This window comes from Stomoxys calcitrans, chromosome 5 (genome assembly GCF_963082655.1).
Source record: "Stomoxys calcitrans chromosome 5, idStoCalc2.1, whole genome shotgun sequence".
Lineage (NCBI taxonomy): Eukaryota > Metazoa > Arthropoda > Insecta > Diptera > Muscidae > Stomoxys > Stomoxys calcitrans.
The window spans coordinates 119,547,295-119,572,923 of record NC_081556.1 but is presented as its reverse complement, the minus strand read 5'-3'; the positions used below and the strand labels follow the sequence as shown (position 1 = coordinate 119,572,923).

The window sequence follows — 25,629 nt, the reverse complement described above, 5'->3', positions numbered from 1 at the left end:
GAAGTCCGGAAATTCTACCAAAGAATTAAACACCAAACCTATGGCTTTCGTGCAGGCACATCCTCCTGCAGAGACAAAGAAGGAAATCTGGTAACTGACACAGACAACAAGCTGGGGATATGGAAAGAACATTTTACCCAACTGCTAGTGTCCGATGTTGGCGGCGAAGAGGATACCGCAGAACCAATCCCTGAAGATGGTATAGAATGTTTACCTCCTAGTCAGAATGAGGTCCAAGTAGCAGTAACCCGACTAAAGAACAACAAGGCAGCAGGAGCCGACGGGTTACCCGCTGAACTATTTAAGACCGGAGGCGACACGCTGATAAGGCGTATGCATCAGCTTATCTGCGTAATCTGGCTAGAAGAACGCATACCCGATGATTGGAACCTCAGCATACTATGTCCCGTACACAAGAAAGGAGACAAGACGGAATGTGCCAACTACAGAGGAATAAGTCTCCTCCCCATCGCATACAAGATACTCTCGAGCGTACTGTGTGAAAGATTAAAACCTAAAGTCAATGAGATAATTGGGCCCTATCAATGCGGTTTTAGACCTGGTGAATCCACCCTAGACCAGATATTCACACTGCGCCAAATTCTGGAAAAGACCCGAGAAGGACAAATCAACACCTACCACCTCTTTGCTGACTACAAAGCCGCCTTCGATACTCCTTTACGTTCAAAGGTATTTCAAGCCATGTCTGAGTTTGGTATACCTGCAAAATTAATAAGACTCTACAGGATGACACTTGCTGATACGCGTTCCTCAGTAAGAATAGGAAAGAATCTCTCCGAACCATTTAATACCAAACGAGGTTTCAGACAAGGAGACAGCCAATCACAAGAGAGCACATGCTACTTGCCTATGCCGACGATATCGATATCATAGATCGGTCACCGGAAGTAGTAACTGCAGCCTTTGAAAGAATCGAAAGAGAGTAAGTGAAAATGGGTCTGGCAGTAAATGGAGATAAGACGAAATGGATGGTCTCCACTCCCAAAAAGCCTTGTACAACCGAGCAGATAAAGAACATGGAGAAAGTTGGGAATCACAACTTTGAGATAGTCAGTAACTTTATCTACCTCGGCACCGCCCTAACCAAAACGAATGACACCAGTTTTGAGATAAAGCGAAGAATAATACTGGCAAACAGATGCTACTTTGGACTAAGTAAGCAGTTTAGAAACAAGGCCATCTCTCGACAGACGAAGACTACACTTTACAAGACACTGAAAATACCCGTGCTGTTATATGGTTCTGAAGCATGGGTACTTGTGAAAGCAGATGAGGCAGTGCTTGGAGTATTTGAGAGAAAGATTCTTCGTAAAATATATGAACCAGTTTGCGTTAACGGAGAATATAGGCGACGTATGAACCACGAGCTGTATGAGCTGTATGACGACGATAGCATAGTGTCACGCATCAAAATACAACGGCTGCGTTGGCTAGGTCATGTTGTCAGAATGGATGAAGAAGCTCCAACAAAGAAGTCTTTTGAAGGCAAATACGGTGGTACACGCAAACCGGGAAGACCAAAAGCCCGATGGAAAGATCAAGTTGTGGGAGACACCTCGAAACTTGGTGTCAGAGATTTTAGAATGAGCGCAGAAGATCGAGGCGCTTGGAACGCTATTCTACGTTCGGCTAGTGGAAGAAATATTCTGTCATAGCCAATTAAAGTAAAGTAAAGTAAGTAAAGTAAAATCTGCTCAAATACTCAGAAGCGATAAAAATGGAAATAGTACAAATTCTATTACATCAAAAACATGTTAGTCTCTTGTGTGGAAAACGATGCTGCGTTGGTATTGGGTTTGTGCGACCCACCTCAAATCCTACCAAATATATATAAACGTCAATCATGACAACATGGGACTCAAATTTAAGATTTAAGATTTGAAAACCAAGTGTTTGGGGCATCACCCCAACCCCCAAAACACTCCTAAATCTGACATATTTACCGACCATGGCAATATGGGATTCAAATGAAAGGTATTTGCGAGTAAAATACGAATCTAATATCCAAAATTGGGAAAATGTTTCTGGGGGTCAAGCCCTTTCCCAAAAGACCCCAATAAAGGTATTTCAATGTAGAATACGTATCTGATATCCAGATGTGGGACCAAGTGTTTGGGGGCCGCCCATCACCGAGAACATACCCCAAAGAACACAAATTTACGACCATAGCAATATGAGACTTAAATGAAAGGTCTTTGGAAGTAAAGCACGAATCTGATATTAATGTTCCGGAAAAGTGTCTATGGGGACACCCCACCCCCATAACACCACCCAAATAGGAAGTATTTGCTGACCATTGCAATATGAGGCTCAAATAAGAGGTATTTTAGAGTAGAACACGAATCTGATTAATATTTTTAAAGCCAAATCATTGAGTGGCCGCCTCAACCCACAAAACACAACCCAAACCGGTCATGTTTGCCGACTAAGGAAAAAATGGAGCTCAAATGAAGGGTATTTGGGAGTAGACCATGAATCTTACATCAACATTTGGGATCAACTGTCTAGGGCACGTCCCACCACCATAAGAACCCTCAAGTAGGACGTATTTGCTCACCAAGACAATTTGGGTCTTCAAGACAGTGGAGCTCGATATTCATAGTTTTTGGGGCCCATACCCCAAACCGGACATATTTGCTGGCTTTTCAATAAGGGGTTTAAGTGAATGGTATTTGAGTATTTTGAGGCCAATGGCAATATGGGGTTCAAATATATGAGAATAGAGCACGTTGCTGATATATTTTTAGGGCTTAGTGTTTGGGGGACCACCCCACTCCCCAAAACACCCCTAAATCGGGCATATTTACCGACCATACCGTCAATGTGGAGCTTAAATGAAAGGAATTGGGGGGTAGAGAAAGAATTGATACCCACTTTCGGGATCAATTTTCGGGGGGTCTACTTCTTTCCTAAAATACCCCACAAACAGCAATTTTTTACTGACCATCGCAATATGGGGCTCAAATAAAGGTATTTAGGAGTAGAATACGAATTTGATATCCAAATGTGGGAATATATATTTTGGGCATCACCCCTTTCCCAAAACACCCCCCAAAGGTAAACATTTCGAACATGCCAATATGTGGCTCAAATGAAAGGTATTTAAGATTGGAAAACTAATTTGATAACCAACTTTGGGGCCATGTTTTTGGGGGACGCCTCATCCTGTAAACTACAGGATGCAAATGCAAATTTTGCCCATGAACATTCCACTAAGAAACAGGGGCAAACTTCTCACATATCAATGAGTGCAGTCCGATTCAAATTTAAGCTCAATAATAAGGGGCCTCCTTTTTATAGCCGAGCCCGAACGGTGTGCCGCAGTGCAACACCTCTTTGGGGAGAAGTTTTACATAACATAGTACCTCACAAATGTTGTCAACATTAGGAGGTGAAAACCACCGCTGAAAATGTTTTTCTGATGGTCTCGCCAGGATTCGAACCCAGGTGTTCAGCGTCATAGGCGGACATGCTAACCTCTGCGCTACGGTGGCCTCCGATGCTGGAGAAGAGCACGATGCTGATATTTGTTCAGGACCAAGAGTCTGGGGGACCATCTCACCCCCGAAAATACCCCTAAATCGGACATCATGAGAATATCGGACTGAAATTATTTATTTTTTTTTTTTAAATGGAGTACACCTTACATCCTAACTTAAATTCGTAGACCAATAAAGATGGGATTCAGATAAAGGCACTTATATTGTTAAACTGTTTGTCAAGCGATATACTATTTTTGTAGCATGGTATGGTATAAAATAAAATTAGATTAATATAATTTTCAATGTTTTTTTTTTTGGTTTATTAGGTGGTGGAGTAATCAATAACGGCTTGGTACTAAAACCAATAACGATCTGGTGCTAAAACCAACTATCAATACCATATGGTACTGAAATGATCACTTTTGGTATTAAAATTTCTCTGGGTGTATATGTGTACGTCTATATGTATAACACAATGACAAAATACATACACACAACAATGGTAGTAACAAATGTCTGATAAATGTTAGTATGAATAAAGATGATGATGGAAATAACATTAAATCCTAGTGTCTGGAGGTGTTAATATGGAACAAGTAATTTAAGCACACATACACAAAATTATACATACAAAATACACGATATTCAAAACACACATACATACATATGACAACAAAAAAAAGAATGTTACAACAGAAATTAACACAAAATTTATAAATATACAAAAATTAAACAATGATTATGAACGAGTTATACAAATATTTTTAGTTTGTTGTTATGCTGCGGCTGCTGATATTGTTAATGTTATTGTTTTTTTTTTAATTTTTGTTTTTATTAATTGTACAGACAACAAGTGTATTTGTTATTGTTGTTGTTAGTAGCAGTTAGACAGGAAGATAAAGGAGCCATCAAGTTTAATGCAAATACATTATGTATAGAATGTTGTACAATTACGGATACGAGTATGTACGAAGTTATCAAACAAATACGAGTTGATATTTTTTTTTTTTGAATTTTTTTTTAATCCATTTAAATTGTTTTTTTTTTATATTTTTATGTGATAGCAACTGACAGTAAGACAGAGAGGTAGTGAATTACAGAAAGAGTTAACTGACCTACAACGGCGTCGATATTTTTATTGGGCATTGCAACAACATCGTTGCAACAATCGTCGTTATCAATCGTTGATGTATCGTCATCATCGTGACTTTTGTCTGGCAAAGGACTTGCATCACCAGTTGAAACTTCGCCTAATTGTGCAATTCAATAATAATTAATAATAATAATAATAATTTTGAAATATTTGGAATTTAATTTTTTTTTTTTAATTAAACAAAGAAAATAAAATGAAATATAAGAAAATATGAAATTTAAAATAAAATTATTCAAATTAAGCAATAAATTGAAAATCGATTAGTTTCTTCAATGTGTAAAATTAAAACAAATAAATCTTATGAGTAGAAGATTTTTATGTCTGAATAATGTCGAAGTGAAAGTAGGAAAAAGTTTGGAAAAAATGTCTTCTTTTAGTTTTTCTTATCGTTATCATACTTACATAAGGCAAAATCCATTTTCCTTAAAGGTGAGAGCAAAGTATTTGTTGTATTTATGGGAGCTGCAATCGAATCCAAAACTGATTCATTGGAACTCCCTCCATAATTGTCATGTGCATCAAGACTGTTGGGTAACAAAAACAATAACTATAATCGCATGTCTTCTTACGATGTACGAGTTACGAGGTTACCTGTGTAGACGGGTCAGATCCTTGAAGGTTTTTACCGGTTTACTTCTGATATCCATACTAATACCGCTATCTATGGAAGATCGTTTGGAAAAACGGCTGCTATTTGGGGGACTTTGATTACTGTAAGAAAAAAAAACAGAAAAGAAATTCTTTTAGTTTTTTTTTTTTTGATTTTATAACTCTTAGAATCGATGTTTTAAAGGGTGATATTTTAGCTATTATCTTTTTGGTAACACTGCTTTAAACAACTCACGCACGTTTTGTGTTTTGTTTCACAAACATCTTCTGTTTGGTCTATTATTTAACCATGAGTCGTCTTACAAACGAACAATGCTTGCAAATTATTGAATTTTATTATCAAAATTCGAGCTCTGTTAAAAAAGTTCATCGCGCTCTTCTTCTATTTTGAGACGAGGCTCATTTTTGGCTCAATGGGTTCGTAAAGAAGCAGAAATGTCGATTTGAGAGTGAAGATCAGTCACAAGCATTGAGAGAGCTACCAAAAACTCAAAGATCCAATGACCTGAGCCAAAAATTCAAAGATCCGATCACCTAGATTGAAGAAAACCGCCTCCCCGAACCCTGGTTCTATTCTGTGTGCCCGAACCGGCTTCATCATCGGTCGGTGTTGGTGAGGTGTAACCAGTGCATAGAGTGGGTACATTTTCGATATTTCTCTGGTATTACGGACTATCTGGTCGGACTATGTGCCCTTTTGACCTAGCAGCATCCCAGTCCCAATATTACCAGGCCAATGCCGGGAAGTGTATCATTTTTGTGATTTAATTGCAATGGTCTGAGAGGCAAGATCGACGAGATTGTAGATTTTATGTGCCGGAAGAACATATTGGTTGCTGCGATCCAGGGGACAAAGCTGACCAACACTTGCAGATTGCTCAGTTGTCACGGATACAATGTGCTACGTAAGGATCGCTTAAAGAATGGAGGTGCGGGATTGACCTTCGTTATACACCATTCCGTGCGATATAGATACATCTCGCCTGCGCTAGCGACCCCAACATGGAGTGCTTAGGGATGGCAGTCAAGACCGGTACTGGCGAGATAGAGCTATACAAAGTGTACATACGTTGGCCAAGCTTACAGGCTCGACAACAGAAGTGGGCTACTGTCTGGCCATAAGCATCTGGTTCTAGAAGACTTTAATGCGCATTACATTCCATAGCATTATCTTTTAGGTAACGACCAGCGGAGCTTAGCTTTGGCAGAGCAGATTGAAGGCTCCACGTTGTGTAAGGTGAATGTGGATGCCCCCACTAGGATTACAAGGATGTGCTGCAATTCCTCGTCAGACATTTACATTGTATCCCCTGATCTCCTAAGTAACGTATCCTTGCAAGCCGTCATTTCATTGGGATTAGACCACTTCCTCATAATTCTCACCATCAACCGATTACCCGATTTCATAGCGATGGACGTCTATCCATCAGAAGAAGGCCGATTGGAACGGCTTCAGAGAATACACCAATTGCCGCTTTAGTACTCAAATGTGCTAGTTGCGGAGAGGAAATTGCGAGACATCATTAACGCAGCAGCCACTCGCTTTATATCAGCCGGTCGATTACCCCAAGTGTGACCAAATTTTCCGGCGCAGACAGTGGTACTCGCAGACGAGCGTGATAGAATTCGTTGCACAGACCCCACTAACCCCAAAATCAGCGAGCTGAATCTAAAAATAAACAGGGTAGTCAATAAACATAAGCGGAATTTGTGAAACACTTGGAGTAATGTAACATAGGTACCGGTGTAGGCAAGCTGTGGTCTACTGTTAAGTCACTCTCGACCACGGTAGAAATAATGAAAGGAGCTCAGTCCCGTTTGGCGACGTAACTGTGACTGACTCGAAGAGATGCGCCAGGTTGTTAAACCGTCAATTTATTGTGCATCCCGAGAGTGACAAGGCAGTTAGGAGAGCCATTCGTCGTGGTTTCCGAGCCGATGGTCAGGCATCACAATATACAGTGAACGAAGTTACAAATGTCATCCGTAGCACCAAGTCGTTTAAGGCGTAGGGCCCCGACGGAATATCTACACTGATGTTGAAGAATATGGATTCACCAGGAGTTTAGTCCTCAACCAGTCTTTGAACACTCTTATAGTAACCGGTGTTTGAAAGATAGGCAGAGTGATCCCACTACTGAAGCCTGGAAGCCTTAAAATCTTTGAATATCGAGCTCCATTGTCTTGAAGACCCAAATTGTCTTGGTGAGCAAATACGTCCTATTTGGGGGTTGTTATGGTGATGGGACGTCCTATAAGCAGTTGATCCCGAATGTTGATATATGATTCGTGCTTTACCTCCAAAGACCTTTCATTTGAGCCCCATGCTGCTATGGCCATTAATTTGTCCTCTTTGGGGGATGTTTTTGGGGAGAGGCGGCCCCCCAACCACTTGCCTCGCATTTGGATATCAGATTCGTATTCTACATTCAAATACCTTTTATTTAAGCCCCATATTGCCATGGGCAGTAAGCAAGTTCTGTTTGGGGAGTTTTTGGGCAAGAGTGGATCCCCAGAAACTTGGTCCCACATTTGGATAGATTCGTATTCTACTCGCAAATGGTCGATAAATATGTCCCCCAAATACTTGGTTCGACAATTTGATATCAGATACGTTTTCTAATCTTAAATACCTTTCATTTGAGTCCCATATTGTCGTGATTGGTCTAAATATATATTTGGTACGGTCTTGTGGGTCGGGTGGCCTCCAAGGTACCCGATAGAAAATTTAGATACCAAATTTTTGTTTTGAAGTTACTATAGGAGAGCAGACAAAATTTCGCTTAATCGCACCACCCATCTCCGAGATCTGGCGTTTGCGAAAATTAGGGTAGGTGGGAGGGTCTGCCCCCCCCTTCAGATATCAAAGAATGTGGTACCCTATTTTCACCACAGGATCATTATGCATCGTCTGTCAAAATTTCAAGAAACCGGTTAAGCCGTTTTTTAGTCCATAAGAAACACACAAATAAACAAACACAAATTTATTTTTATACCCACCACCATAGGAGGGGGTACACTAATCTAGTCATTCCTTTTGTAACATCTCGAAATATTGACCTAGAACCCCATTAAGTATATATATTCTAGATCGTCTCGACATTCTGAGTCGATCCAGCCATGTCCCTCCGTCCGTCTGTCGAAATCACGGTCGAACGCGTAAAGCTAGCCGATTGACATTTTGCACAGATAGTTACTATTGATGTAGGTCGTTGGAGATTGCAAATTGGCCATATCGGTTCAGTTTTGGATATAGCTTCCATGTAAACCGATCTCCCAATTTGATTTCTTGAGCGCCTGCAAGCCGCAACTTTCATCCGATTTGGCTGAAATTTTGCATATGGTGTTCTGTTATGATTTTCAACAACTATGCTAAGTACTGCTGAAATCGATCTATAAGCTGATATAGCTCCCATATAAACCGATCTCTCGATTTGACTATTTGTGCGCTTGGAAGCCGTACTTTTTGTCCGATTTGGTTGAAATTTTGCACATAGTGTTCTGTTAAGACTTCCATCTACTGTGCCAATAGCGGTCCAAATCGGTATAGAACCTGATATAGCTCCCACATAAACCGATCTCCTGAATTGATTTTTTCAGCCCTTGGAACTCGCTATTTTTATCCGATTTTGCTAAAATTTTGCACATAGTTTTCTGTTATGACTTCCAACAACTGTTTTAAGTACGGTTGAAATCGATCTATAGCTCCCAAATAAACCGATCTCCCGAGCGGCGGTTTTTATCCGATTTGGCTGAAATTTTGCGTGCAGTGTTCTGTTATGACATGGCAGAACTGTGCCGATTACGGTCCAATTCGGTCTATAAACAGATAAAGCTCCCATATTTTAGCAGAATTCATGGTGGTGGCTTCCCAAGATTCGACCTGGCCGAACTTAACACGCTTTTACTTGTTATATATAAGATGTACTACCCATAATAAAGAATTTAATGGGGATATATTGGGTTGCCCAAAAAGTAATTGCGGATTTTTCATATAGTCGGCGTTGACAAATTTTTTCACAGCTTGTGACTCTGTAATTGCATTCTTTCTTCTGTCAGTTATCAGCTGTTACTTTTAGCTTGCTTTAGAAAAAAAGTGTAAAAAAAGTATATTGGATTAAAGTTCATTCTAAGTTTTATTAAAAATGCATTTACTTTCTTTTAAAAAATCCGCAATTACTTTTTGGGTAACCCAATAATATCTAAATCTGTTTAAATGTTTGTATAACAATATTTACCTGCTCACTGCGACTGGTCTTAAAAATACACCATCATGGCTACGCTGGGAGGGATCAGAAGTATCAAATACTGTGAATGAAGGGTTATCATCACCATCATCGTTGCTTAGCTGAAATAGGTCAAAGTAAAGTGACGTTAGTTAGATTTGTGTTTTAGCAATCACAAAAGACCACTTACCGAATATTTATTTAGGTTTATGGACAAACTGCTCAGGGACCCTCTGCTTTGTTTCTTTTTGCGTTCGTGTTCCAGGCGATAAAGTTCAGATACCACCAGCTTATAACTAAAAACCAGAGATGCAACGATAAGAAATTAAAAGATATAAAAATAAATTTTAATGATATCCGATATACAAACCCTTTGACATGGGCCACATCCAGGGGTGTCTGTTGAGCATGATTTTTAATCTTTAAAGCATTTTGATTCCATTTGTACAGCAACGTGACTGTCTCCAAATGGCCACGAGAGCAAGCCCAGGTCTATAAGAAGAAATGAAGCGATGAATTCAATGTTGGAAGTTTTCCCCAGTCGTCCACTTACCAATGGCGTGTAGCCATGAGCATCTTGACTGAATGCATCTATCTCTGTTTCCAATATGATATGGGGATTTTCGGTGCGCCATGTCAGGAGAGCACACACCAACTTGTTGTAGCCCAAGGCTGCTGCCAAGTGCAATAGGGTCATACCCTTGTAGCCTGTGGTCCAGCCAGCACCATTTGTGGCATGATTTTGCCATTGCATTTTCGTTAACTGATGACAGTAGCTGACCAATTTATCCTCCAAATTGCCTTGCAAGGAAAAAATTTGCTGAGATGCCGGCAGGACTTCTAAGCTTTGGCCTTTTGCCTGCATCGTTTCTTCTATGGTCGATAAGCGATTGAATAATGAAAATTTATATAAACAATCATTGGTGTTGGCATCGAAGGGAGCCTCTTGACATGCCGACATTTTATATTCGAACATAACGGAGTCTGATATGACAAAGCCATCCAGCGATACTTGCATGGTGGCATAGCCCACCTCATGGGCAGGACAATAGCAGCGCAAGACACCTTCCTGCACTAATACCGTTGGCACGGGCTGTGAGTCAAACAACACAGTGTAATGGCAATCGATTGTCCAGGGCCCAGCCACTAAAACCTTTACCCCACCTTCGGGATATGACCAATCAGGGCTATAGTCACAGATTTTCAAGAACTTTTTGTCGCAAGCTCCATCGGAATCATGTGTGGACACACTGCTCTCATACAGCGAAAGATTGTTGTGCATATGGGGATGACAACTCTCTAAGCCGGCGTCATTGTGATGAGCGGTGACTCCAGCTGCTGCCTGCTCCAAGGCGGTATTCGATAAGGCCTGTTTGTCATCCAAATCCAGTTCAGGAAATTCCACCAGCATATCAAATGCATCCAAATGGGCAAACACATCATCGGTGTCTTCATCATCGGCCTCGGCCCCTGCCGACAATTGATCTGCCTCACACTGCACCGACGCGGCAAGAGGGCTGGCCCCAACGCCATCATTGGAATGATGTCCACCATTGGAATTCATGAAATCCAAAGAGGTCAACAAGGTGTTTTCATTGGGCATATTGGCTATGAGAGTCCTTTGTATATCCTCATGCGACAAATCCAGGGTCTCATTAAAGAAACCCAGGGTATCATGCAATTCTGTAGAGTTCGTCTGTTGATGCTGAACCGGCTGTTCTATGCCATGCTGCTGATCAGTTTCAATAGCCTCAAAACCAATTGAGCCAGGATTGGCCATGTTGTTGTTGTTGTTGTTGTTGTTATTATTGTTATTGTGTAAATTATCATTGTTCACGTTGTTTGTTGTTGTCGGATTTTGGTTAGAGGAGCTGGGGTTTTGAATCGACATGGAATTGTTACAATTGGAAGCTTCGGATGATGCTGCACAACCTGTTGGATTATTATTCTTATTAATAGTACAATTGTTGAAGTCCTCTAATTGATTGTTCCTGTTGTTGTTATCAGTTATGATGTTGCTATTGTTATTATTATTATTATTATTATTATTAGTGGAAGTTTTCATCTCGTTGTTCGAAGACATCTAGAGGCAAAGAAAGAAAGAATGTATTTGGTAAAATAGAAAATAGCAATCTATAAATAATTAAAAATACTAAAACTTTTTTTAATGAACTTGATTGAGATCATCCAGTTAAACTTCCACCAAGCCAAGGCCAAGCCCTGGCAAAAATCTTGAATACCAATGACCTAATAACACTTAATATTGGGGAAGGTTTTAGATGTGACAAAATGTTCGGAAAATATAATCGATGAGGTTGGGGAATGGAGGGTCTCCATGGAGCATTCCGTCTCAGAACATCGCTACATTAGATTTAGAATAGCATGGCCAGTGCCGAATTCGATAAGCTTCAGTAATAAGTTGAAAACCAACTGGCCAAAATTCGGAAGACTACTCAGAAGAAGACTTGGACAAGATAGTTTAGATTGTCCATGCATAGATGACATTGAAGACAATGTCAACAGGATTACGACTGCACTGGTGGAGTCTTTCGAAGTTAGTTGTCCTCTTCGAGAAAGGAAGTCAGCCCAGGAAAAAGCCCTAGATGATCGGGGAGATTCGCAATATTGGGAAAGAGGTCCGCAGACTTTATAACAGAGCGCGTCGTAAAAAAGCGGAAAGATATTGGAATATGTATTACACACGGCTCAAGGAATACAATAATATTTCCAGAGCGGCTGGAAATAGACACCGAAATCTTGGAATAATGAGGTTGATTGAAGGCTTATCATAACGGAATTTATATTCAAGGAAGCCTTGAGAAGCTTCAAACCATTTAAGTCACCCGGACCTGGTGGAATATTTTCGGCATTACGCCAAAAGGAGGCCGACTATCTGGCGCCTCAACTGGCCACTATTTTCACTTCATCCCATGGCAGCCGGTTGTACGTATCGAATTGACCCGATGGAGTACTTCATCGGTAAGGGCTGCCGCCTCAGTGTACAATACACTGCTACAACAACAACAACAACAACATCTATTTTCACAGCGTGTCTAGGATTTGCATAAACTCCGAAAGCTTGGCAGGAGGCAAGGCAAAGGCCTACAGACCAATAAGCCTTACGTCCTTTCTAGTCAAAACCATGGAATGTATTGTTTTTTCTATGACTTCTAACATACGTGCCAACTACAGTCCGAATCGGTTTAAAACCTGATATTGCTCCCATATAAACCGATCTCCCGATTATACTTCTTGAGCCTCTTGAGAGCGACGGGACTCACGGAGACACCAGAATCTTGGAATAAAGACGTTGATCGTAGGTTTATAATTACGGAATTTATGGTGAAGGAATCCTTGAGGAGCTTCAAACCATTTAAATCACCGGGACCTGAAGGAATATTTTCGGCGTTACTACAGGCAGACTATCTGGCGCCTCATGTGCCCAATATTTTCACAGAGTGCTGAGGACTTGCATATGCTCCGAAAGCCTGGCAGGAGGCAAGGTGGTGTTTATACCCAAGCCTGGCAAGGCAAGTTATGCGACACCACAGACCTACAAACCCATAAGCCTTGCGTCCTTTCTACACAAAATCATGGAACGTATTGTGGACACCGTGATAAAGAGTAGGACATCCAGCGAACTGCTCAAATACAAACAACATTACAATGTCAAGGGTAGGTCGGTGGACACTGCCCTGCACTTTGATGCCAAGACGTACACATTGGCAGTTTGCACTGACATCGAGGAGGCGTTTAACAATGTGCGGACCGACACATTGATTCGATCCTTAGACCGGTACCGGGTCTTTAGAGACTGGATAAACTTTATGCTAAGGAACAGGTAGATAAATTGCGGTCCCATGACATAAATATAAGGGAGAAAGTGGCACAGGGCACGTCACAGGGGGGCATTTTATCGCCACTCTTTTGGGTGATCACCATAAATAACCTACTACGTATGCTGATTGAGGAGGGATTTGAACCCGTCTGCCAAGCAAACGATGTTATAATATTTTTTATGGGGTAAGGATCCGAACCAGCTACGCAGAAGGGCCGAAAGGGTCTTGCACATGGCATATGACTGGGCTAGACCCAGGGGTCTCAATGTTAACCCAGAGAAGACTGAAATATGCTTGTTTACGAGGAACATGAAGGTGGGTCAATTTGACGCATTACGTTTCCTCAATAGAACGATTTCGATATCTGACAAGTTCAAATACTTAGAAGTGATCTTGGATAGGAAACTTTATTGAAAATGTCACAGTCAGGAGTGCACTGAGAAGGCTCACAGATGTCGGACTCCATGTGGACAGTTCGAAGGCTCGAAATGGGGGCTGAATCCAAGGATAGTCTACTGGCTCTACAGGAGCGTGATTAGACCAATACTTACTTACGCCTCAGTAGTTTGGTGGACAACATAAGTGCAACATAGGGACCATACAATAGGCTCAGAGAACATGTTGTCTTGGCATAGGCGGAGCGACGAGGACCACGCCCACTAGGGCGCTGGAGACTATTCTAGATACCCGACCCATCGACATACAGATTAAGTGTGAGGTAGCCACTGCGGCTTAAGGCGATGGGAAAATTGATTGAGGATGGGAGCAGCTTATACCATCGCGGTATAATCGAGGCGACGATAGAAAACCTAGAAGGAATAGAAGAGGTTTCCGATCGGATACCTGAGACGACATTTGAGGTCGAGTGCGAGGCACTGCTGCCAGCGGCACAATCTTGGACGGAACATTAGTATTACCATCTGGAAGATCATGTTACACGGATGGATCAAAGTTAGGGGGCAGAGTGGGCCTTGGGGTCTACATTAAAAAGCCAGGGATTGAGATCTGTTTTACCATAATACAGTCCTACAGGCGTTGATCCGGGTGATCATGGAATGCGTGAGGTGGTGTGGTACTAATGCGAGGACGTCGAAAGTGAACATATTTTCGGACAGTAAAATGGCTATAAGGGTAAGGTCACAAACTGTCTTGCGGGGTAAGAACGAGATTAACGCCTTCTGAGGATGGCACAATCCGCATCGTTTGGGTGCCGGGCCATTACAGAGTAACGGGAAATGAAAGGGCAGACGATTTGGCAGTGAAGGCTGGAGGACTGCCGTCAATAAACTTGGTCAACCCGAAGCCTTTCGGGTCGACGCAGTCCGAGTTAAGGGAGTGGGCGACGAACAGCGAAATAGTCGGTAGGACGGCGAAAAATCGAACCTGGGCATACAGAGCAACAGCGAGAGCCATTGCCGTTGTCTAGCGTTCGAAGCCATCAATACAATTTCCAACAGATGTACAGAATCATATTCACCATGGAAGTAGTGTAAATGTTGCAAACAAAAAATCTGTCATTACACGAAAACACATGCATTGGGAAAAGTACAACTAATAGACAGGGGTTTCGAGCGTGGTTAATGTGGTATTTGTATTATAGAGGCGTTTTCGCAATAAATACGATTCAAATGCAACATACCAACGTACGCCACTTGACGCCATCACACCCAATATGGTTGAAAAGTCTTCTAATCAAAAACGAAACGTGTCCCAACTTTAGGGGCCTGCCAAAAGTCGCCCGGACAACATTGAAATTTTGCCCACGATCTCGCAAACACCTCATCTCTAATTAATCCAAAAACCAAAGAGATATCTCTACCCGTTCTTACACGGCATATTTTTTACTATTGCCCAAAAAGTAATTGTCGGTAATATAATGACAAATTTTTTCAACGGCTTGTGACTCTGTAATTGCATTCTTTCTTCTGTCAGTTATCAGCTGTTACTTTTAGCTTGCTTTAGAAAAAAAGTGCGCGAAATTTTGTTTACATTTGTTTGTTCGGCGTCAACTTTAATATGGGTACCACATGTATTGAAAGAAATTCATTTAACAAACCGAATCAACGCTTGTGATATGCACCTTAAACGCAATGAATTCGATCCGTTTTTAAAACGAATCATAACTGGAGATGAAAAATGGATTGTTTACAACAACGTTAGTCGAAAACGATCATGGTCCAAGCATGGTGAACCAGCTCAAACCACTTCAAAGACTGATATCCACCAAAAGAAGGTTATGCTGTCTGTTTGGTGGGATTGGAAGGGTGTGGTATATTTTGAGCTGCTTCCAAGGAACCAAACGATTAATTCCCATGTTTACTGTCAACAATTGGACAAATTGAATACAGCCATCAAGGAGAAGCGACCAGAATTGGTCAATCATAAAGGTGTCATATTCTACCAGGACAACGCTAGACTGCACACATCTTTGGTCACTCGCCAAAAACTGAGTGAGCTTGGCTGGGAACTTTTGATGCATCCACCATATAGCCCTGACCTTGCACCATCAGACTACCATTTATTTCGATCTTTGCAGAACTCCTTAAATGGTAAAACTTTCGGCAATGATGAGGCTATAAAATCACACTTGGATCAGTTTTTTTGCAGATAAAGGCCAGAAGTTCTATGGGCGTGGAATACTAAATTTGCCAGGAAGATGGCAAAAGGTTATCGAACAAAATGGCAATTATATATTTGATTAAAGTTCATTCTAAGTTTTATAAAAAATGCATTTACTTTCTTTTAAAAAATCCGCAATTACTTTTTAGGCAACCCAATAGTTTTTTTTTATCTTTTCCCACTGCGCGTCATCTGTTAAACTGCCCAGCCAGACCCACTCGACTCAGGCTAAGATCTGGATATTCATCACAACCAAGTAGACGAAAGATAGAGGACAACAAACTGCTATAACAACAACATTAAATCGAATCTGAAGGGATTTTAAACCTTAAAAAGGCTGGCAAATTCGGAACCCGTAACCCGAAAACGTCCTGTATATATAAATGCTGGAGGAAGTTCTTGCTTTCGGCAAGAGATCGCTGGGTACAATAATAGAGGTCAAAGTCGGACATAGCGGATAGCGCCTACTGGAATCCTGAATAATAATTACTGTAGGAGCTGTCATAGTCATAGTATCCTCCACTCGGTTATATATATGAACGGGGCACGCAGTTCTTATGTTTGGCACATCGGGCATTCGTTTTCTCTCTTTCTTTTTCTCGTCTCTAGATCTAGAGACTAACACATATATCTAGATCTAGATCTAGAGACTAACACATTTCTACTCTTTCACTTACACCCATTCACGTTGAGCCAAACCGAATTCAGACTAAAGGCAAACCTGCGATGAAAACTTTTGGGTTGCCCAAAAAGTAATTGCGGATTTTTTTAAAAGAAAGTAAATGCATTTTTAATAAAACTTAGAATGAACTTTAATCAAATATACTTATTTTACACTTTTTTTCTAAAGCAAGCTAAAAGTAACAACTGATAACTGAATGCAATTACAGAGTCACAAGCTGTGAAAAAATTTGTCAACGCCGACTATATGAAAAATCCGCAATTACTTTTGGGCAACCCAATTTACTTAGACCGAAATTTCCAATTTTTTTTTTAATTCTAATTTTTAGTTGTTTTACCTTTTGGAGGCATTAGATGAGGATATGAAAATTCAAGCAGTAAGAAATTCCCTTCCAACTCATGTAATTGAAGTATAAATGACATCCCCATATTAAAATTCTCCCTCATTTCTCATGTTTTGAGAAACATACTTTTAAACCCTCTCTGGCATTAAGTCATAGATGATGTGTGCCCTACCCCCTTCCCCATATCAGTTTTCTATTTTATGTTTTTAATTTAAAAGTAAAATTCAAAAGCCATAAAAACATTCTCTAACAATGTAATTATTATTGGCCACATACACACATACATGCATACATCGTACATACCTTTGCATTTTCTGTTGTGGTCGTCGTTGAGGAGGATGCAGTCGGAGTGGACTTTTGATTTACATCGATAAAATTCTGGGATGACGATGACAAAGACGACGAAAGGGATGAAGAAGATTCAGAAATTGAATCGGATGAAGACATCATTAAATGCGGTTGCTGTTTGTTTGAGTGTTTGTGTAGGGATGCTGCTGCCGTTGCCGATGATGGGGCGGCGGAGGAGGGTTGATGTTCTGGGGACATGCACATGGGTTCGACAGTTGATGAGGCGGATGCTGTTAAAGGGGGTTGTTGCTGTTGCGGTTGTTGATGTTTATTGTTATTATTGTGTGACAACTTATAAAATTGCTGTTCCGATTTTTGTTGTTGTTGTTGGTGCTGCTGTTGAGTGTTGGTGGCTGAATTGCTGCCATTGCCATGATGACTTAGAATTGAATTATTATTATTATTGGAAGTATTTATTTGATGATGGTGATTGTGGTGTTGTTGTTGTTGCTGCTGTTGCTGTTGATGATTGTAATTAGTTGTGAATTTGTTGTTGTTTGATGTTGTTGCAGCATTGCTACTGCCATTATTATTTATGGCATTTAAATCATTTTGCTTTTGCTGTTGCTGCTGCTGTAGCATTGTGGAAACGGAAGTGCCAGTTGTTGCTGTGGTGGCCGATGTTACACCATTTGCATGTGCTGATGCACCCATGATGCTGTTGTTGTTGTTGTTGATATTTGGGTTGTGGTTAGTTTTATTGTTATTTGTATTACTGCTGCCAGAATTCGTTGTATGTTGTTGCTGCTGCTGTTGTTGATGAGTCAACAAATTAACATCTAAACCACTGCCAGCTCCCACAGTTGAGGCGCTGGCACTAATTTGATTGGACATGGCTGTGGATTGTGGTATAGATGATGAAGATGTCCCTGTGGCTGATGATTGCTGGTGTTGATGATGATGTTGACTAGTAATAATGTTGTTGTTATTACTGTTGCCATTGTTGTGAGTGCTACTACTGCTATTGCTGCTACTGTGATCCATTGCTGTTATGGTAGTTTTGGCAATTTGGAAACGTTGCTGTTGAAGCGAATTGTTGTTGTTGCTATTGTATCGTTGTAAACTTTGGCTGCCATTAGTATTGCTGTTGGTGTTGTTGACTTGCAATTGATTGAAGTTCGTTTGATTGGTATGCATTTGTTGTTGTTGCTGCTGCTGCTGTTGTTGTTGCATAATCAAATTGTTCCTTGTAGTATTCATCAATTGCTGATGATTGGCCGAGGATGTATTGCCATTGTAATGATGATGTCGATACTGTTGTTGCTGCTGTTCGTTGTGTGGCGGTATAATTTGAAATTTAATGGCCGACTCCGGGGTCAACTGTTGAGTCGGCGCATGGTGTCCATGACCATGATGCTGCTGCTGCGAATAATGGGGATTAGATGTGTCCATGGAATTGCTGGTATCGCGTACCTGTCTCTTGTCCAGCCAACGTGAATAGAGCTTTTTGAAAAATGGAAAGTAAATAAAAAAATGGTATAAACATTAAGGGTTTGAAATTATATATTACAAGATAATTTATAATTTTTATTTGTTGGTTCCGTCACAAGTTAAGAAGTGCTTTAAATGGGATTGTAGGAAGTTCAAATACACTATGAAAATGTTTGCAAAAACATTTTACTATGGACGTTTGAAAACAATAAAAAAGTTGGCTTAAACGTCAGAAAATTGTAAAAAAACTAAATTCATTTAGTATAGTTTAGGTTGATAAAAGAGTGCGAATTCAAATCCGCCCCATACCGCTATCAACTAACAGCTATGCATGTAATCGCTTTATTGTGTGCTCTAAATACTGAAAGTAATCTTCTAAACCGACGACGAGACCATCACCGACTTTCTCAAGATTGGGAAAACTAGGGTAGGCAAAGATCCTAATGTTAAACAAGTAAAAGCGTGCCTTCCACCATTGGTCGCATTTGTCAAGTTCTTGTTCGGTATATCTTAATGGGCGAACAAAGAATAACGGATAAGAATTGCAATGCTATTGGAGCTATATCAGGTTATGGGCCGATACGGGCCATTCTTGGTTTGGATGATGGAGACCATAGTAGAAGTCATTATGTAAAATTTCAGGGTAGCCCTATAGGGGCTTAAGAAGTAAAATCGGGAGATCGGTTTATATGGGAGCTATATCATGTTATGAACCGATTGAGACTTTATCTAACACTTAGGTTAAAGGTCATAGTGGAAATCGTTATATATAATCTGATATAGCTACCATATAAACCGATCTTAAATCTTGACTTCTTGAGCCACTACAGGACGCAATTCTTATCCAATTGGGCTGAAATTTAGCATAATGAGTTTTGTTATGATTTCCAACAACTGCGCCAAGTACGGGTGAAATTGATGCATAACCTGATATAGCTGTCTTATAAACCGGTCTGGGGTCTTGATTTCTGAAGCCTCTAGAGGGCGCATGTCCTATCCGATTTCGCTTCAATTTTGAACGGCGTGTTTGGTTATGACTTTCAACAACTGTGCAAAGTATGGTTCAAATCAGTCCATAACCTGATATAGCTGCCATATAAACCGATCTGGAATCTAAACTTCTTGAGCCTCTATAGGGCGCAATTATTATCTGATTTGGGTGAAATTTTGTACAACGCCTTCTCCCATGACCTTCAACATACGTGTCAAATATGGTCTGAATCGGTCTATAACCTAATACAGCTCCCCTATAAAACGATTTTCCTTTTTTTTATTTTTTGGGTCCCTAAAGGGCGAAATCCTTATTGGATTTGGCTGAAATTTTATAGAATGACTTCTACAGTGGTCTCCAACATTCATTCCATTATGGCCCGAATCGAAACATAACTTGATATAGCTCCAATAGCATAGCAATTCTTTTCTTTTATCATTTCCATTCCTTTGTTTGCTTAAAAAAGACACCATGGTGGAGGGTATATAAGATTCGGCCCAGCCGAACTTAGCACCCTTTTGCTTGTTTTTTTTTTATAAAATAACCTACCTTAGGACCCACAACAACATTCGGTGTGGCACCATTATTTCCAAAGCCTTCAGCTACATTGGAAGCCGGCAGTCGTTTCTCCGCCGAAGATTTAATTAAGCTGGGTCTGCGCATAACGGGATGAGTACAGGTCTTGCCATCGGCACACGAAGCATCACCACAACCACAATCCAACTGTTTGACTAGGGCTGCTTGACGCGATAAGCGTTGTTTCTCCATCAGTTGACAAACAATGGACTCCACTGTTTCGGCAGTCTGGCAATTAAAAAAAATTATTTTTCAAATAATTTTATAACTTTTAATAATAATATTAGATTTTAGTTACAAGTGTTTTCTCTACTTCTGTTTTGTAAACCGAAGTATTACTTAACATAACTGCTCATGCAATTTCGTTGGTGTAAAATACAATGAAAAAATCAACTTACCGATATTTCTATATCATTGCCTGAATCTGAATCGTCATCCGAAGTTACCGTTGACACTTTGGAGATATAAAACAAATAAATAAAATGAAATAAAAATATTTGAATTAAAATTAAAGATTTTATTTTATATGCCATTTTGTTTCTTATTTCTAATATTAAAATTTTGTGCCCATAACTTACACATTGGTTTCAATTGACTAACAAGCTCCTCTTTTGTCCATTCCTTTTTGTCACCCCACAAACTAATACTGGGCGCTATAACAGCCATTTTGTTGTCATCCGGATATGGCACATTCAAATAGTGAACCAAAACAATATCGGGATTCTAGAATGACAAATTTAATAAAATTAAGAACAATATCAAGGATTTCATTAAATCAATTGTGTGGGAGTGTGGTTAAGAGTGCTTTGGGTAATACCTGTAACAACCAGTAACATCTGCGATGAAATGTGGGCAATATGGCAGAATGTACATAACAACCATAGATGCACTGCAAGTAAAATAGAGAAATAAAAAAAAAAATAGTTTAACTTAAGCATGAAAACAAAACCATAAAAATGTTATAAAATCCAGTGTGGTAAACAAAATCTAAGTAAGTAGAGTCACCTAAGAGAAAAATTATACCAAAAACCTAATTCGTATAAAAAATTCTATGCAGAAATTGTACCCCTAAGCCAAAAAACAAAAAATCTAATATATAAAATTCAATTTGTGTTTGTTTGTATGTTTGTTTGTTTATTTGGCGGTTTGTTTGTTTGTTCCGTATAGACTCAAAAACGGCTGGACCGATTACCTTGAAATTTTCACAGATTATGTAGGTTGGTCTGGAAGGAAACATAGGCTATATAATTTTTGATATCGGGAGGGGGGGCGGACCCTCCCCTTTACGCAAAGAGTACTGCCCAAAAATAAAAGGTATTCAAGAGTAGAGTACGAATTTCATAATAAAAGTTGCATCCAAGTAACTGGGGGGGCCGCCCAAGTCCATATGAAAGGTATTCGGGAGTAGATTACGAATATGGTGAGGAAGTAGGAATATCATTTATTGATAACGGAAGGGGGCGGACCCTCCCCTTTACCCGAAAAGTACTACCCAAAAATGAAAGTGGACCGATCGGGAAAATATGGGATTCAAATGAAAGGTATTCAAGAGTAGAGTGCGAATTTCATAATAAAAGTTGGGTCCAAGTAACTAGGGGGCCGCCCCAGCCCCAAAACCCCCTTAAAATAGGTTTATTTAACGATCATGACAATATGGGACTCAAATGAAAGGTATTCGGGAGTAGATTACGAATATGGTCAGGAAGTAGGAATATCATTTATTGATAACAGAAGGGGGCGGACCCTCCACCTTTACCTCAAAAATACCACCCAAAATCAAAAGTGGACCGATAACGACAATATGGGTATCAAATGAAAAGTATGCGGAAGTAGATTATGAATCTGGCATACAAATTTATGTCACCCCCACAAAGACTGCCAAAAGGGGCACATTAACCAATCACGGATATATGAGTCTCGGTTTGTTTGTTCCGTTTATACGGCTGAACCGATTTTCTCGAAATTTTCGCATATTGTGTAGGTTGGTCTGCGAGGAAACATAGGCTATATAATTTTTTGGTATCGGAAGGGGGACGGATCCTCCCCCTTATACCGAAAACACATTCCAAAAGCAAAAGTGGACCGATCGGTACAATATAGGTATCAAATAAAAAGTATTGAAGAGAAGAATACGAATATGGTATTAAAATTTGAGTCTAAGTACCTATCGGGGCGCCCCAACCCCAAAACTTCCCCAATATGATAATATGAGACTAGGCTGAACCGATTTTCTTAAAATTTTCATAGATTGTGTACGTTTGTCTGGAAGAACACATAGGCTATATAATTTTTAGATATCGGGTGGAGGCGGACCCTCCACCTTACCCCAAAAACGCCATCTATATCCGAAAGTGGTCCGATGGGCACAATAGGGGTATCAAATGAAAGTTTTTGGAGACCAGAAAACGAATATGATATTAAAATTTGGGTCCAAGTACCCAGCGGGCCCTCCAACCCCAAAACTCCTCTAAACAAATACATTCGAAGTTCATTTCAATATGCGACTCAAATGAAAAGTATTAGGCCTACTGCCTTAACAAATATGGCATAAAACATTAGGTCCAAGTAATGGGACGTCGCCCACCCCCAAATGGGCATATAAGCCGACCATGGCTATATGGAACTCAAATTAAAGGTATGGGGAGTATGACATTAAAATTTGCGTTCAAGTCTAGGTGGCGCTTTTCCTCCTAAAGATACGTCAAATGGGTTATTTGACCCATTATGACAATATGGGACTTAAATGAAAGGTATTTGAGAGTAGAAAAACGAATTTGATATCCAATTTTGGAACCAAGTGTTTTGGGTTACGCCCTAAGGCACCCACTAAATTGAACTTCATTTCCTTTAGGAATAAAGAACGAATTTGTTATCTATTTTCAGTGCAAAGTGCCGGTGGCCAACCCAGCCCCAAAGCACACTCCAAACGGTTCATATTTTCCTGGACCTGGCAATATGGGGTCAAATTAAAGGGATTTGGAAGTGCAGCACGAATTTGATATCCATATTTGGGTCGAAATGTCTGAGGTGCCATCCCTCCCCTAATGAGAACATTACTCTAAGGAAGAACATTATCACCAGGAACCGAGAAGGGGCAAATTTCAACACATCAAGGAGTGCTTTCCGATTCAAGTTTAAACTAAATGATAAGGGACCTTTTTAAATGGCCATGCATGCCATTGTTCCTCGCAAATGTCGCCAACATTGAGAGGGGATAAATACCGCATTGTCCGATGTTCTCGCCAGGATTCGAACGCATCCAGCGTCATAGACTACATTGGCACAAATTCGATATTCAGGGCGAAGTTAATTAGAGTTAAAGATGGCGTATTGGAGCGGGTCCGGGTTGGCTATTAACCTCGGAATAAAACACAAAAATACTTCCATCGAGTATTACATTTATTTTCTCATACTTGTTTGTTTTCAAGCAAAACTCGTGTCTTGGCCAACATCGTCATTGATATTTCATTAATTTTATTAAAATTACAAGGCTCAAGCAGAATAACAAACATTGAGAAAATTGCTATTAAATCGAAGGACGAACCATACAAGACAACGAACAAAGTGATTCAAATACAAAAAACGAAGAGTAACAGCCTCCGAAATGTAAGCAAGACATTTTTTTTATAGAAAAGTCAGAGGGCAGTGGCAAATGCCAAAAATTACAAAACCCTTTTTCTTTTTGCTCTTCAAGGGGGCTGGCTAGCAACATGCAAGAAGAGCCAAATAGCGAACCAGAAAAAAAGCACAAACATCAGAAAAAACAGACTGAAATGATAAATTTTTATTCGGCGATATACCGCTGTTTTGTAATCTAATTCATACACATTATTGAGTAAGGACCACCCGAAAAAACGGGCCTCTAGAAGAGGCGGAGGGCGAAAACTTGAGAAGAATGGTAGCCAACATGTGTGTATGTGTGAATATTTATTTGTTGAAGTTAGTTATCGCGTTAAAAATATTCCAGACATTAGACAGACGCGTTTGTTGTCTTAGCATTTCCGTCTTCAAACAAAGCATAAATCTTTCCAAAAACAACATTCCATTCCCAAATTTTGCAAAAACTACTAAAAGAGCTCTTTATGCCATCAGGGGAACAACGGAGAAAAAAAACAAAAGACTATTTACATCCACTTTTAAAGACAGCTAAACAGAAGGAAGAAAAAAAATATAACAAGACGGATGACCCAAGAAAATAGGTTGGCAAATATAATAAATAAGTTAAGATTTCAAAAGAGTAAATACGAACTTTTTATACTCTACAACAACTTTTAATTAAAATTCATAATGCGAGGAAATTATCTATGAAAATCAAATTTGAAGAAAATTGTTTATGAAAATTGAGTTTGTCTAAAATTTCTAAGAAAACATAGTTCTGACTAAGGATATCATTATGCAGAACACCCATAGGCTCGAAATAGGGACTGTACGGGGAGGCTTTACGAGAATGTTTTCAGGCCTTTTCTGACATACTCATCGATAGTATGGTGGACAGCAACGGTAATAAAGGTCCGAACAAATGCCTGAGAGGAAAGTGAAGCAAATGCAAATATGCCATGAATCTTCCATTAAGAAACAGTGACAAACTTCTCACATATCACTGAGTGCTGCCCCATTCAAATTTAAGAACAATGATAAGGTCCTCCTTTTTATAGCCGAGTCCTAACGGCATGCTGCAGTGTGACACCTTTTTGGGTGCAGTTTATACATGACACAGAATTTCAGGAGAGGTATCGGGAGAAAAGGAGAGAGGGGAAACGTCTATTCCGCAGAAAGAAAATGAAAAACCTGAGTTCCAGCGAATGGAGAGGTACAGGAGTCAGAATGAAGTCCGGAAATTCTACCAAAGTATAAAACATTAAACCGAAGGATTTGCTGCAGACACATCCTCCTACAGAGACAAAGGTGGAAATCTGGTAACTGACACAGATAGTGCTCTGAGGATATATAAACAACATTTTACAAAGCTGCTGGTGTCCGACGATGGGGGAAAAGAGGATACCGCAGAACCAATACCTGATGATGGTATAGAATGTTTACCTACTAGTCAGAATAAGGTCCAAGTAGCTGTGACCCGACTGAAGAACACGGCAGCAGGAGCCGACGGATTGCTCGCTGAACTATTTAAGACCGGAGGCGACACGCTGATAAGGCGTATGCATCACCTTGTCTGCGCGATCTGGCTAGAAGAACGCATACTCGACGATTGTCCCGTAGACAAGAAAGGAGACAAGAGGGAATGTGCCAACTACAGAGGAATAAGTCTCCTCCCTATCGCATACATGATACTCACGAACGTACTGTGTGAA

The 25,629-nt window shown here is 40.1% G+C and overlaps 1 protein-coding gene across 1 annotated transcript in view; it reads right to left on the bottom strand.

Annotated features, from left to right (window-relative positions):
• Positions 1-25,629, bottom strand: part of LOC106085340 (uncharacterized) — a 244,517-nt gene that overhangs the window by 16,899 nt on the left and 201,989 nt on the right. The window contains exons 7-17 of the mRNA XM_059370221.1: positions 21,138-21,209; positions 20,899-21,043; positions 20,719-20,774; positions 20,294-20,548; positions 17,278-18,765; positions 10,045-11,574; positions 9,862-9,983; positions 9,682-9,787; positions 9,504-9,613; positions 5,248-5,367; positions 5,059-5,180 (exon numbers count right to left, since the gene is read on the bottom strand). Of these exons, the coding sequence (XP_059226204.1) occupies positions 5,059-5,180; positions 5,248-5,367; positions 9,504-9,613; positions 9,682-9,787; positions 9,862-9,983; positions 10,045-11,574; positions 17,278-18,765; positions 20,294-20,548; positions 20,719-20,774; positions 20,899-21,043; positions 21,138-21,209 (4,126 nt within the window). The remainder of the gene's footprint in view (positions 1-5,058; positions 5,181-5,247; positions 5,368-9,503; positions 9,614-9,681; positions 9,788-9,861; positions 9,984-10,044; positions 11,575-17,277; positions 18,766-20,293; positions 20,549-20,718; positions 20,775-20,898; positions 21,044-21,137; positions 21,210-25,629) is intronic.